At 47.7% G+C, this 15,669-nt stretch overlaps 1 protein-coding gene across 2 annotated transcripts in view; it reads left to right on the forward strand.

The window, feature by feature from the left end:
* Positions 1-5,593: 5,593 nt before the first annotated feature.
* The window catches only part of RCOR1 (REST corepressor 1), a 205,193-nt gene continuing 195,117 nt past the window's right edge, over positions 5,594-15,669 (forward strand). For both annotated transcript variants that reach the window (XM_048485455.1, XM_048485456.1), the window contains exons 1-2: positions 5,594-6,095; positions 6,232-6,291. In XM_048485455.1, the coding sequence (XP_048341412.1) occupies positions 5,852-6,095; positions 6,232-6,291 (304 nt within the window). In that variant the 5' untranslated portion in view covers positions 5,594-5,851. The remainder of the gene's footprint in view (positions 6,096-6,231; positions 6,292-15,669) is intronic.

A 15,669-nucleotide genomic window follows, 5' to 3' on the forward strand; every position in this document is an offset into this window, starting at 1 on the left:
CTCGGCGACGCGCCGGACAGTCTCAGAGAAGGTAAGTCGATTGGGTAAGTCGATTGTGCGAACGGTCCCAGGGGGGTTGGGTCGGCGTCATGTACCCAACCGCCACCATGGCCGTGCGGAAACGGCCTAAGATTTCTGTTGGTTCTATAACTGTCAGGCCTGGTTCCCCCCAGGGCCTGGCATCAGTGGGCTGCAGCCAAGATCACACTTGTACTTGCTGTTGTCTGAGAGCCCTTTCTGTTTTCTATGGCTGTGCTTGTAACTGGTGAAGTATGCAAACCTCCCCCCTTCCTCCATTTCCTGGAGAAGGGAGTGAGTTCTATCACTGTCCTTGGGCTGAACACATAACAATACTGTCTTCATACTATGCTTTTCTTATGCAGGCTATTGTGGGAACTGGTGGGAGGGGGGAGTACCTGAATGGACAATGTTTGGAAATATATACCTGTTGCAAGCTATATATAGATATATACACTTTTTGCAGCTAAGGTACTGGCACAGTTCAATAAAGCTCTTGAACCATTCCTGAGCCTCAATTATTGACTGGAGTAACAGACCCTTACAATAACCCAAATTGTATTTCATTGATTACTTAATGTCCCATGCTGACTCCCTCTGTGTAACCCACCTTGAGTCCCTGTGAGAAAGTGGACTATAAATAATGTAAATAAATAAAAACTGAATTTTACTCTGCTGAGCCCCCTCCCCAAACTCCACTCTACCTGAGCTCCACACCCAAATCTACAATAATTTCCCCTGCAGAATTGGTTCCCTACTTCTCTCAGCCAAGAAGACCCACCCCACCCCACCCCATCCCTACCCACCCCTCCTAGCTCCTACTGTTCACTACGGTTTTACAGACATGTCAGATAAAATCCATTGTATGCAGTCTTAGATTACACTTGGATTAGATTTCCCTGTCAGCGTTCCCCAAAACAGGGTATCTAAAGCCACTGACTACAATTTTAGTTGGATAAGTGTTGGCAAGCTCAGGCATCAATTCAGTTAACTGAAAATTCTTTGTTCAAAAATGTAAAATATCCTTTTATATCATAGAATCAGAGGCCACTTCCGCACAGCCACGCTGGGGGTTGGGTCAGCGTACATCACGTACATCACGCCGACCCAACCCCCCCGGGACCGTTCACACGAACAGTCCCGATAACGACCGGGAAGACAGCGCCACGCTGTGCCATTGCCCAATCGACTTACCATCCCTGCGATTGTCTGGCGCGTCGCTGAGGCCAGGGGACACGCCCCCATGCCCTGCACAACCGCTCCGGAATCCGATGCGCCGGACGGTCACAGGGATCGGGCAGGGGGGGAGGGATGGCGCCTTCCAGCCACTGCCGTTCGCACAGCAGCAGCTGGAAGCCGCCATTTTCCAAAAACCTCGCTCGGGGAGCGAGGTGGAAAAATGGCCGCTTCATGCCACCGGGGAGGAGCGAGGGTGGCGCGACTATGAAGCAGCTGCGCCCCCATGCGAACAGCTCCCTTGGGACGGCGTTTTTGCCGTCCCCAGGGCGCTGTAAAAGGCCCGTGCGGAAAGGACCATAGAGTTGTAAGAGACCTCAAGGGTCATCCAGTCCAACCTGCTGCCATATAGGAACACGCAAACAAAGCACTCCTGACAGATGGCCATCCACCCTCTGTTTAAAAACCTCCAAAGGAGACTCCAGCACACTCTGAGGCAGAGTATTTCACTGCCGAACAGCCCTTACTGTCAGGAAGTTCTTCCCAATGTTTAGGTGGAATCTCTTTTCCTGCACTTGAATACATTACTCCTTGTCCTAGTCTCTGGAGCAGAGAAAACAAGCTTGCTCCTTCAAATATTTAAACATGGCTATCATGTCACCCCTTAACCTTCTCTTCCCCAGGCTAAACATATCTAGCTCCCTAAGCCGCACCTCGTAGGGCATGGCGTTCAGACCTTTAACCATTTTGGTTGCCCTCCTCTGGACCTGTTCCAGCTTGCCAATATGCTTCTTGAATTGTGGTGCCCAGAACTGGACAGAGTATTCCAGTTGAGATCTGATCAATGCAGAATAGAGTGGTACTATTACATCACTTGATCTAGACACTATATTCCTATTGATTCAGCCCAGAATGGCATTGGCTTTCTTGGCTGCCACATCACACTGCTGACTCATGTTCAGTTTGTGGTCTTCTAAGGCTCCCAGATCGTTTTCACATGTACTGTTGTCAAGCCAGGTGTCACCCATCTTATATCCATGCACTTCAGTTTTTCTACCTAGGTGCAATATCTTACATTTCTCGCTGTTGAAATTAATTTTGTTAGTTTTGGCCCAGCTGTCTAATCTGTCCAAGTCATTTTGAATTCTGACCCTATCCTCTGGGGTATTACCCACCCCTCCTAGTTTGGTGTCATCTACAAATTTTATTAGCATGGCCTTTATTCCATCATCCAAGTCATTGATACAAACACTGAATAGCACTGGGCCCAGGACAGAATCCTGCAGCACCTCACTAGTCACTTCTTTCCAGGATGATGAGCCATTCATAAGCACCCTTTCGATTCGGTCAGTCAACCAGTTACAAACGCATCTAATAGTAGCCTTGTCTAACCAGCATTTTACTAGCTTGCTTGCAAGAATGTTATGGGTGACTTTGTCAAAGGTCTTACTGAAATCAAGGGATGCCACATCCACAGCATTCCCTTCGTCTACCAAACTAAACATTTAATTTAAAGTTTATATTCATGCCCTGAAAGTTTAAATTCATATGCTGGTATGAGGCGGAATATCAATAACATAAATAAATACATAAATAAATTTAAACTTTACTTAAAAACGTGTACAGAGAAAGAAACTGGAAAACCCAACAGAAACACTCAATAAAAGCTTAAATATATTTCCATGGGAGATTCTACCACCTGTGGAGAAACAAAAATAGAGCACAGCCCCAGACGGCAGCCATTTTGTAGTGGCACAGAAGGCTGGGTGACCTTGGATCAGTCTCTTTCTCTCTTGGACTAATTAATCACAAAGGGGTGTTGTGAGGATAAAATGGAGGGAAAAACAGTGGTGTAGGCCATTTTGGGTCTTCATTGGAGATAAAAATAATTTAAATAAATAAAAAAACCAGTAGTGCCCATTGCCTCAACTTGGTTAGAAATATTAGCCAGAAGGAAGGGATCATCTGATTCTTTCATGGATGAGAGGGTGCACTGTAATAAATATGCAGTCAATTCGAAGTTAGAACTTTATTTTTCTGCACTTCACTTATACCCCCCTTTTCTCCCCAGTGGGGACAAAGTGGTTTACATCATTCTCTATCTTCCCAACAACCTAGTGAGGTAGATTTAGTTCAGAATATGACACTCGCTCTAGGCCACCTGGCAAGAGCGGAGTTTCTGAGGAGTTTCAAATGTGGGTCTTCAAGATACCAGTCAGACCAGCCATTCTCAACCAGGGTTCCGTTGCACCCTGGGGTGCCATGAGCATGTCCCAGGGGTACCGCGGCAACACTACCGCCCCCCTCATTTTTGTGGTGTCTCCCACAGGCGACAGCAAGGACATGGAGCTGGCCCATGGGGCAGAGCCTGCCACAAGGTCAGCAGCCGCCCCACCCCCCCAGTGCTTCCCTTCACCCTGGGAGGGGAAGGTGGGGGGTGTGGCAAGCAAGGGCAATGGGAGGAGAAGGTGGAGGGTGGCAGCAGGGGTACCTTGAGATATGAAGAGTGAGGTCAAGGGTACCCTGACCTCGAAAAGGTTGGGAAACACTGAGTCAGACCATTGTGCCACATCAGCTACCAGTACATAAAGTGGAAATATAAGCTTGTTTGGTCTGACATTTATTTTTCTATGCTGCTGCTTCAGACAGTCTAAAAATTAATATAAAATTAATATAAAATATATAATATAAAAACCTCAAAACAATTGATAATCCTTAGGGAGAGTATTTGAGGAAACGTCAGTGACTAAAGCAGATTGACAATCTACCTCACCATTCTTTTTGGTCTGCAATCCTGTTCGTTAAACAGGATTTTTTTTCCAGAAACCAGATTGGTAAAAAATAAATAAATAAAAAGACGTCCGTGAGACTTATTCCTGAGCAAACATCCCTAGAAGCAAGCAAATAATAATCACCTTTATTGGCCTGTAGTACACTATACCATCGCCATCGAAGCAAGCTGTTGCAGCACCTTCTGGATTGGGGCCTACAGTCTTTCCGTGGTGATTTGCAAAACACGTTTTAAATCTCCACCTGTCTGTTTAGCTTTTGTGATCTGCTTTGGAACAAGGGATTCAAGTGGGCAGTCAAGGTGCAGGGTTCTTGGTTTCCTCAGCAAGGAAACGAAAACCAGGCCTCAAAGATCAAAACAAAAGCACTGCCTCCACGGCCAAAGCGAGCTGCAACTTCAATCCTGCTAAACTCCACAAGGCCTGCCTCTCTTTTCCTGCTTCCTTCTGTGGAACAAAAAGGTTAGATGTTCTCTTCTGTTAGCCTCCATCTCCCCGCTTCTCCTCCTGAGTGGACCAGGGAAGAAAGCAGACTCTCAGTTTGGCATGACGGTTAAACACAGCTTGGAAAATATAAATATATATATATTAAATAAATAAATGCATGCACCCGTCATCAGCCTTGTTCTATGTCTCTTGCCCTACTGGTGGCTCTTAGGGGTGGACGAAGAGAGTTGCACTCTCTGTTCGAAGGAGACGTTTGAAATCTCCTTCAGGCATTTTTTTAAAAAGCGAAATTCTATTGCATGAGAACTCTCTGCCGTTTCCTGCCCGTGCACGTTTGCTGGAAGTCGCCCCATTTTCGTACAGGCAAAGAAACGAGACTCCCAAGCCAGAAGCACCGAATTGCTTGAAACTCTCAGCAAAATCGGGTGACTTTTCCCACTCGGGCCGCCTCCCCCTCCCCCCTTTTTTCCCCTCTTTCTCTGAAAAAAGAAGAGCTTCCCCTCCCAAGGCGAAGGCTCGGGGGAGAAAGAAAAGGAAAATGCCTTCCCGGGCACTTTCCACGCACACGCGTGGGAAGCGCAGAGGGCAACATGACCCCCCCAGCAGCCTGGCCGCACTTGGCGGTTTCCAGACTTGTTTCTTTTCTTTGTATGGCAATTTCATTCAAACTGGTCAGCGCGCCTCAAGTAACCCTCCGCCACGGAGGAGGGGGTGAAGGAGGAAAATAGTCCCAAGCTACTCAGTCTGACGGAGGAAGTATGGGGGGGGGGGGGAGAATAGGAGAATAGGATTGCGCCTCGCGCCTCCCGCGCTCCGGCCACTCCAGCCGTTCACTTTTGCGCCTCAGTCCGTTCTCGCAGAGCGCAATTGCCCCGCTGGGGGGGGGCAATTAGTCAACTGCCCCATCCCCCCCGCCTCTTTCCCCTAAACTGCCTCATTGGGCGTCGGATCGCCCCGCTCCCCACCACGTAGCGCAGGCGATACGCCTCCACCTAACCTGACAAACGGAAGCGCCGGGCCGGCTTGAGCGACGAGGCGGGAGAGCCTATGAGAAGCGAGGACAGCTTCCCAAAATGTGGGGGCGGCCAATGGGGGGTGGCGGGAGGCGGGCCTTCGGGGAGGCCAGCAGCTCAGGTTGACAGAGCTCAGTCCCAGCGCAGGGAAGTGCCAAGGGAGGGATGAGCTTCAAAGTTCGAGGCTGGGGCTCCTTCCAGGGGATTTAAAGCTGCAATTTTGGAGGAGGGGGGCCCGCCCTCGCAGCCTGCATTCGCAACCTCCTGGCACTCCCCCTCTGCTTTCTTTCCCCCTCCCCTCTTTCTCCCCCCCCACCAGGTTTTATATATAAAAAGCCTTTCTATTATTCCCCCCCCCTCCCCGATTTGGGCTCTGATCTCTCTTACTTTATTTGACCCCCCCACCCCATGCCAGCCATGATCGAGAAGGGCGCAGAGGTCTCGGGGAAAAGGCGAGGCAGGAACAATAATGCCAGCAGCGCGGCTGGCGCTTCCAGCAACGCCTCTGCCGCCGCCGGGGCTGCCCACAGTAACAATGGGAATCCGAAAAGTTTGGCGGCGGCGGCGGCGGCAGCAGCGCCTAATGGGAATAGCAGCAGCAACAACTCTTGGGAAGAAGGCAGTTCGGGGTCGTCCAGCGATGAAGAGCACGGTGAGGATCGTGGGGTGTGTGGAATGGGGATGAAATTAAAACACCCACCAAGCTTTTCCTTGCGAAGGATTGCACAGGACTCTAAAAGAACCCCCCGTTATCATCATCATCATTATTGCTATTATTTTTTTTCCAGGAGGAGGCGGCATGAGAGTGGGAGCCCAGTATCAAGCAGTCGTGCCCGACTTTGATCCTGGTAAGTCTACTTAAAAAGAAAAAAAAAAGCACACACAAAACACCTCGAAAGAAGAAATGCAGTCTTGCAGGGACTTCTCTTTCCGAAGAGCCTCGGCTGTGCCAGCCTGGGCCACCCTCCGGTTTCAGCCTCTCGTGCCCTCTGGGAGAAACTGGCGCCCAGGCCGACCCCATGACTGTTTACTCGGAAGTAAGTCCCACCAAGTTCAGTGGAGTTTACTCCCGTGTAATTATGCATGGGGTTGCAGTTTTTTTTTTTTAAATCGCGTCCTCAAGACTGAAGTGGCGAGTTTTGGGAAGGGGTGGGGGAAGGTCGGAGCCCTTTTTTCCCTGCGTGTATGTTATATTTTTAGTCACGTGGGTGGGGGGAAGGTAATTTTCAAGAAGCGAGTAGGGGACATCTTTGCCCCCTCCCCCCAACTTGTGTCCCCCCCCACACACACACACTTTGGGGAAATAATACCACCCAGGGTTGGGGGCGGGGCGGGTTGTTTGGCATTGGGACCGGAAATGTATTTGGGAAATGTGCCACCATGCTGGCGGGGGTGGAGGGTGGGGGAAGATTCTTAGGTTTTACTTCCCTCTGTGAAATCTCATTAAAAGTACATTATTTTTTTTTGGTCTCTCTTGTTCATTCTCCCAACGTGAGTTGTGTTTGGAGGGTGTTGGTGGCAAGGAGAGAAGTAGACCTGGGCGACACCATCTAGTCGAAGAGTCAGGATGATTCTCTTTCTCTCCCCCCCCCCCTTCCCCTACTTTCAGGTGTGGCTACTATATTCATATTCACACTGGCATAGGGGGAAAGAGACACTGTCCCTTTATGAAAATCAGTGCCAGCCTACTCCCTCGGACTCCTCCTCTTTCCCCGCCCCACCACCCTCTCAAAATCAATTATTTTAGATGCAATTGACCTAAATCAAATTACTTAAAAGAATTAGTGGTTTATCTAATTGGATTTTTTGAATGGCGCTGGGAGGACTGGGTTGCCCCACCTCTTCCTCTAGCCCTCATGACAAAATTTAGGGCGACGAGCGTGTAAAGGGGGGGGGGGTTGAAGGAGAACCGATTAATAACGATGATAATAATAATAATAATAAAGTCATTCCAGGGGGGGACTTGGTTGACTGGGTGGCAAAACAGGAAGCCAGGATTAGACCAGCAGGAGCAAGTCAGTCAGTGGAGAGAGGTTTAGAATTCTCTTTTCTTGTGGCTCGCATGTCTGGTGTGAGGGTTGGAAGTGGCATTAACAGAAGACTTGCGTTCTTGCTATCTCAGGATGGATGGATTTATTGAAATCAACTGTTACTTTAGTTGCGGGGATGTGTGAGGTGGGGGGAACAGACTGCTCCATGTGCTCGGTATTCCGTGTGCTTGAGTGAGTTTTCGGTAGGCTTTATTTAAAATGGAAACTGAGTGAACAAAGGAATCCAAGTTCTACTGTAGGAGAACTAAAAACCTGTGGTCTGTTTGTATGTGAGGGAGCTATGCCTGGCAGTTTGGGTTTTTCTGACGGGGTTCGCTCCCTCACTTTCGAAATATGAGAATTCTTATTTGTTTATCAGTGCAGTTCAATGACATGGTGGTTTTTAAGCAAAATTCTCCACTGCCTTCTAGTCGTAACGATACAGCTGACTTTTGCGTGTGGCTAACTTAGTAGGATCCTCGGTTTTTTGACTCTTTTGTTTTAACACCAGAAGAAGAATTGCTCCTTCATATGCTTGCAACGCACATCATTTCCATAGTCTGACCCTGAACTGTTCCCTCCTGTGGAATCTTCCTTTCTTCCCCCAACTCCTCCTAGCTGCTGCTTGTCTGATTGTACTCTAGTGTTGTGTAGAACTGCTGAAGCATCACTCCCAGGAAGTGTGCAGTTTAAATCTTCTCTCTGACTACAAACTCCCCAGAAACCTGCTCCTTATTCATAAGCACCTCTTAGTGACTACTTTGAAGTCAGAGAGCACCTAGGGTTGTAGATGCCATGTGGGAAAGGTCTGGGTGGGCGTGAAGTCTTCGGTAACTTGCTGTTTCGTCCAACCCTCCCCCTAGAAGCAGTTATCAAATATAAAATTTGTATTGTGGTAAAAGCTGCTGAGCAGTTGTGCCTCATGGGAAATAAAATGCTCCATAAATGGAAACTATAGTGCAGAGCAACATGTGGAGTCTATATTTTTGAGCATAACAGGATAGTTATATGTCTGCTTTTTCCTCACCTCCCCGGCCTATCACCGATGCACGCTAGCCATATATGTCTCCATATATGCTGAACGAATCCAACTTGTCACTGATCGTATGATAAATGTATGCACATCTGTTTGCCGTATCTGTGTGTGTATGGGGAAATGATTTCCTGTTTTATGTACACATGGCAAAATAAGGGTTATGTATGTGGATAGTATAACTCACACAAAAAGGGAATTCCCGCGGTTAACTTCTATGCAGGGAACTTCTTTTGGGTGAAGTGACCCTTCTTAAGTAAGGGGCACTCTCTGTTTCTAAAATTCTTTGCTCCCCACTGCTGTGTTTTGTGCACTTAGTGGTCCAGCCTTCTTAGCAGCATTGCCTAAAATAGGATCTTGCCTCCAAAGGGTCAGTCAATTTGTAAGCTCCATTGTGATGGAGTGGGTTGTGGTTGGTGTCTACTCATGCCCCAATTAACTGGTTGGACTATATCTACAGTACAAACAAATAAAGCTGTTTGAGGCACTTTGAACTGCATTGTGGCTTTGCTGTGGGCTTGGGATATGCTGTTAAAGGTGGGTGCAGAAATCTTTAAGAGAACCTTGGTCCTTCCCAGAGCTCTCTTTAGGTCAGGAGAGAACATCAAGTCTTTAAATCAAACTGAGTATGTAAATTGGTGTATGGTTATGGATGAAGGTACAATCCAGTTCTCGTTGCATGAGAGATGTCTTCTTTCCACTGTGCCAGTAACTTCTGTAAGTGGAAACTGAGTAGAACAGGCCTGGGATGTATTTACTTGCCACATGGTTCCCAGGAGTTAATCCGCATTCTGATCTCCCATCCAGTATGGATTCATGTGACTGCCAAGTGCAGATGGCTCCCATAATGTAGTCAGCTAGCATATGCTCCAAAGTTTAGGTGGGGCAGTCCTGTGACTTGAACCATGTATGGTCATTATTTAAGTAAATCCTTTGTGTTGGTATAACATATGAGAAACTCGTCCCTATTTTAAAGCTTTTTTTTAAACTGTCCGCAGTATCACATCTAACTTATGGTGACCCTGTGAGGTTTTCGAGACAAGAGACATTTGGAAATGGTTTACTATTGCCTGGCTCCGTTTCATGCCTTTGGTATACCTTAGAGGTCTTTCATTCAGATGTTAGGCAGGGTCAGGGCCAAGAGGGTGTGATTGGCCCAAGGTCACCCAACAAGCTTCCATTCTGCCAGTGGGAATTTGTCCCCAGGTTCTCCAGCTCCTGGTCTAACACTTAAAGCACTACACCACGCTGACTCCTGAAGTCTGATTAGAAATTCAGATGTTCTGTTACATCGTTGGAGAATCTGATGGTTGAAAATGAAATGCTTGAGTAAATGAAATACTTGACGCTTTCCCATTGGCTTGCAGGTTATTAATTTGGCCCTGTTCCAGTGAATCCTGTTACCCAAATGCAAAAGACCTCATGTAGACAATTGTGGATTTCACTCTCTTCTTTTCCTATTTTAGAAGGGAGGTAGGGCTATACGCCTGTTTTAAAGGCGGGACCTGAAGTTCCACTTCACGTACATCTGTTCGTTAGAGCTCCTGTCGATGGAAGCACGTGTGCCACCTTTTATCCTTGAAGTTTTATTTTCATCCCACCCTCCTTGTAATGAAGTTCTGTTCTAATTGGAAGAAAGAACTGTCAGATTGCTCTGCACAACCTGACACTGAGGTATTGCTTAACTCACACAAATGTCAGGAATGCCGAATGAATCTTTCCCAGAAGTATTTTTGTTCTTGAATGTCAGCAATTCCCGTAGAAAAAAAAAATAAAAAAGCGTATTGTTTTAGCCTCTCCCTGAAGCAGTAAGGAAGCATTATATCCAATTGACTGGGGAAGAATCCCTAGTTTTGTTTCTCAGGTGTCTACAAATTTGCTGCTGGTCTGAAAACCAGAGATAAAATAGCAAGCTCAAAATTCCTCCACTCCCTAAAAGATGCCTGCCATTCAAAACGCTTCAAAAGCCCTCCTGAAGATGTTCAAGGAGGGGGCTCCTCTCACCTTTTCAGAGAACTCATTCCACAGAGTTGGGGGCTACAGTGGAAAAGACCACCATGATCAGTGCTAGACGGACTGCCCTAAGTGATGGGATAGCGCCGGATGTCACACAGGGAATTGGGAAGGAGACAGCCCTTCAAATATGCAGGTCCCAAGTTATGAAGGATTATAGAAATCACAATCCTTTATTTAGGCATGGGGTGCAAGAAGAGATAAAGTTGTTTATAAGATGACTCCAGTAGAATTCCACTTGAGAGCCAGTTTGTTGTCAGGGTTATAGTGCAGGACTAGATATAGGGGTGAAGCTAGATTAGAGGTAAAGTTAAATGAGGGGGGGGGCTATTTTTGTCTCCTAGATTTTTTCCTTGCTTAGAGAAAACAAATTTGATTGTGTGCATTACAGCTGCCCCCAGAGTACTTTTCTCATAGTGGCGTGGGAGGTTAAGAGCTCGTGTATCTAATCTGGAGGAACCGGGTTTGATTCCCATCTCTGCCGCCTGAGCTGTGGAGGCTTATCTGGGGAATTCAGATTAGCCCCCCCCCCCCCCCCCCCACCCCCCCCTTGCCGCCCCAACAGCCCCCCCACCCCCCCCCCCCCCCCCCCCCACCCCCCCCCCCCCCACCCCCCCCCCCCACCCCCGCCCCCCCCCCCCCCCACCCCCCCCCCCCCCCCCAACCCCCCCCCCCCCCCAACCCCCCCCCCCCCCACCCCCCCCCCCCCCCACCCCCCCCCCCCCCCACCCCCCCCCCCCCCCACCCCCCACCCCCCCCACCCCCCCCCCCCCCCCCCCCCCCCCCCCCCCACCCCCCATCCCCCCCCCCCCCCCCCCCACCCTCCCCCCCCCCCCCCCACCCCCCCTCCCACCCACCCCCCCCCCCCCCCACCCACCCCCCCCCCCACCACCCCCCCCCCCCCACCCCCCCCCCCCCCCACCCCCCCCCCCCCCCTAGATACACGAGCTCTTAACCTCCTATGCCACTGCTGCTCCTAAGAAACGAGCAACAAAATAGGTCAGAGTCCTCTAACAGGAACTGAGCCTTTTGCTCTAAATTTGCTCAAGAAAACATGGACCACATATTAAATCACACTACAATCCATTTTAGCCTCGGTTGGAACACATAAGGGCATTGCAAAAGATACATGCCACAGAGTCCACTGACTGACGGGGACAGGGACGTAGCATGCCTCAAAAAGGGATCTTTAGCAGACAACCCAGCAAAACCACTACAAACAGGCAACCACCACTGTAATAAACCAAACTCTGTTTAACCCGGGAAGTTGCTGTGCATGATTATATACAGGAGTTTTACAAGCCACTTCAAATCCTTCCAAGTAACTTCAGTCAGAAATAACATGAATTGTAGGCAGCAGATTATTTTTCAGAAGAGTTCAAATGCCATTCCAGAGCCTTTGGAACATGTTACCATTTTATGGCATGCAAATAAGCAAAAGAAAAGTTTTTCAGCCGCGAGATGTGACTTTAAGACCAAACAGCACAGCTCTGCCAACTTTCCTGCCCGAAGGGAACAGCTTTAACATTGAATCTGAAGTAACAAAGTAAAAGGTGTAGATTAGAATGTCTCGCTGGATTGAGAGAGACAGGCAGTACCTGCCCTCCACCCTCTGGGAAAAGAATGGTATCTTCCAGGATAACGTGGAATCCCTGCAGACTCTCCTTCTTTCCACCATTTTTGGTTGGTAACTGGGCAGGACAGCAGGAGACCACCCGGGTTGTGAACTGCGAAGGAAGGAAGAAAGAAAGCACATGTGAATGGACGAGGAAAACCGAAACCCAAGAAAACTGAGAGCAGAAATGCCTCCATGAGAGGGCATTTACCCAGCAGAGGTGGGGCGATTCTATAGCAAAACCTGGCATGGGCCTACTATTGGAGATCTAGTGTGGGGTAGAGGTTGGCATGGGGCCAATTGGCCATGCTGGCAGGGGCTGATGGGAATTGTAGTCCATAACATCTGGAGTGCCAAAGGTTCGCCACCACTGGATTAGCCTGTACACTCCCACACATGCCAGCTGGGTGACCTTGGGCTAGTCACAGTTCTACGGAGCTCTCTCAGCCCCACCTACCTCACAGGGTGTTTGTTGTGAGGGGGGAAGGGCAAGGAGATTGTAAGCCCCTTTGAGTCTCCTGCAGGAGAGAAAGGGGGGATATAAATCCAAACTCTTCCTCTCTTCTGAATTGCGGCTTCTCTAGATTTGCTTTCTTGATAGTAACCCCTGAGGTCTCGACTGCTTCCAGATGTTTTGGAACAGCCGACGAGAAAGGGTATTGCAGGATAGTGGTAATAATGATAGTGACCATTGGAAGTCAGGCCGCTGTCAGCTCCCTGCCGTGTCCAAGCCATCCAGAAGTCAATCAAGCCAGGATGGGTTGAAGCCCTTTGTCACGACCCAGTTGGAAATTCTTTCCCAACTCCTACAGTCCTCAGCAGCTATCTCAGCAGCCATTTGCACCTTCTGGAATCCCAGAATTAGCCCACCTGGATTTACTGCAGGTGTCCCCTGCAGAAAGTCCTTGTATATTATTTTTTCTTCATTTACTTCATCAAGGGTGTCCAACTCTGGCGCTTCAGCTGTTCCTGGACTACAATTCCCATCAGCCCCTGCTGGCATGGTCATGGGCTGATGGGAATCGTAGTCCAGGAACAGCTGAAGCGCCAGATTTGGACACCCCGACTTAATCCGTATGTCACTTTTATCCCCAATGGGGACCCATCATAGCTTACATCATTTTCCTCTTCTCCATTTTATCCTCAAAACAACCCTGCGAGGTCGGTTGGGATGAGAAAGTGTGGCTGGCCAAGGTCACCCCATCAGCTTTCATGACAGATTGGGGATTTGCATCTTAGTCTCCTAGAGCAGTGGTTCCAGAGGTGGGATCCAACCAGTTCTCACCACTTCTCTAGAAGTGGTTACTAATTTTTTCTGAGTGCCGAGAAGGGGTTACTAAAGCAACCTCCCTGCCCAATAGGGACTGGAGGTGCGTGTGTGCGGCGGCGCCACTGTTTGAATCCCACCACCATTGGAACCTGTTATTAAAATTTTTGGATCCCACCACTGAGTGGTTCCGAACCCTTTTTTCACTCATGTACCTCTTGGTAACCCATTTCTTTAAAACTGTGCCCCTGTATTAGCAAAATGTTTGTAATTAATACAGTTACTGTTATTTCAAACTTATATGTTACAAATAAATGGCCCAATAATGGGATTGAAAGCAGTTTATAGGAGGCTTATTTGCTTAGTTGTTTTTAGAGGGTTTATTAGTTTTGGATGTTAGGGAGGTTATGTTTTTATTAAGTTTTTGTGTTCTGCTGTTGTCCTGTTTGGAACCTCCCTATATGTATTGTGGTTCAGTAAAATTTATTATGAATAAAAAAGAAAACCACTTGCAAGGAGACTGAGACACCCAGTTGGTATTTTGTAACAGTTCTTCCTTAGGACAGAAAGGGAATGTACTCATGTATCATTCGACAAATGGTGACTTTGTTCTCAGATGGTTTCCCTTAAGCATGTATAATTCAGACGATTATTATTAAATGTATAGAGCTGTCAGCTGGGAAAGGACCCAACTCTACTATATCTACTGAACTCTTATCAAAGTGTACTAAGCCAAGTAAAAATGCCTTCTGCATCAGAGCTCCGATAACACTAGTACTGTCCTCATAACTAACCAAGCCATAGCACACTTAATTAACGCTGTATTAACAATAATCTTAAAATAAATTTGTTTCTCTGTTTGCAATGTTTTGCTACCATTGACACTGGCATATCTTAATCGTTGTTATGCAGGAGAATCAATGGGCACAAAACAAACATTAAAACCAGAAATACTAAAACCAGTGGGAAAACCTTCAATCTCCCAGAATACTCAATAACATTCGTTGAACAGACTAGCACAAACTACTACTGCTAGTTCCTCCATCATGTAATTTTTTCCCTGTATTCCCAAACGCTCCAGGTTGAGAACCACTGCCTAAGATTCTAGTCTGGCACTCTAACCACTGCATCATACTGGCTGTTTACGCAAACAGTATCCTTCCTTCAAAGGTGTCAAAGTCCCGTCCCTCCAGATGTTATGGACTAAAGTTCCCATCATTCCCTGCCAGCATGAATACCATGTTTTGATTAAGGTTGCAAATCTTCAGGTAATGGTACGAGATCTCCTGCTATTACAACTGATCTCCAAGCAAGTGATCAATTGCCCTGGAGAAAATGATTGTTTTGAAGAGTAGAGTCTTTGACATTATACCCCTTTCAGGTCCCCCTGTTCTCCTCAGACCTGACTCCTACCATATCCAGCTATTTCCCAACTGGCAGCTCTACTTTTGTTCTGACATCAGAAAGGGAGAGAACCAGGTGGTGAGGAGGGTAGTTTGTTTTCAGGGTATGGGATTGTGTCATAGGAAGGGTTCTTGGCCCACCTGAGGACCTGTTAAGTCAGGGTTGTGCCCTCTGGGCCTGCCATGTTTTAGACGCCGTGTGAGTGTGTGGCCTCTTAGGGCCTGGCTATGGAATTTGAACGTGTGCTAACTTGGATATCTGGTTTAAAGAAGTGGCAGCTGAAAGCTGATATAAGGCGTGGGGTAGGGTAAATTTGCATGTCCTTTAAAAGGGGAAATGTTGTCTTCCCTAATTGCACTTTAAGCCCCCCTCCACTCAGGCAGCCATGTTGGTTGTAATAAAAATGGAGAGGCTTCTGGGTTGCCCTTCTAATTGGCTAGTTAGTCAGATGCTAGTCAATTGGCTAGTTAATCAAAGTAAAATGGTAGAGGAGAAATTGAGGAGGAAAAAAACCAACTCCACAAATAGTGGGATTCAAAGCCCACCCAGTGCAAAAGGTGCAGTAGACTGGAACTTTTCTTACGCTGAGTCCAGATATATACAGGATGAAAATAGTATTGCGAGGACAATAGAACACATTAATATTCAGTGTGCAGGTAATGAGCAATGTACTACCATTAACAAATTCTAGAGAGCTGCTGTGGTTAGAGTGTTGGTCAAGATCTGGGAGACCCAGATTCGAATCCCTGCTCTGCTGTGGAAATTAATAGGGGAATCTTGGGCCAGTCACAAATGTTTCACCTGATGTACTTCACAGGATTCTTAGGAGGATAAAGTGGAGGAGTGGAGGCCAAAGCGGGCTGC

Source organism: Sphaerodactylus townsendi, linkage group LG02 (assembly GCF_021028975.2).
Source record: "Sphaerodactylus townsendi isolate TG3544 linkage group LG02, MPM_Stown_v2.3, whole genome shotgun sequence".
Lineage (NCBI taxonomy): Eukaryota > Metazoa > Chordata > Lepidosauria > Squamata > Sphaerodactylidae > Sphaerodactylus > Sphaerodactylus townsendi.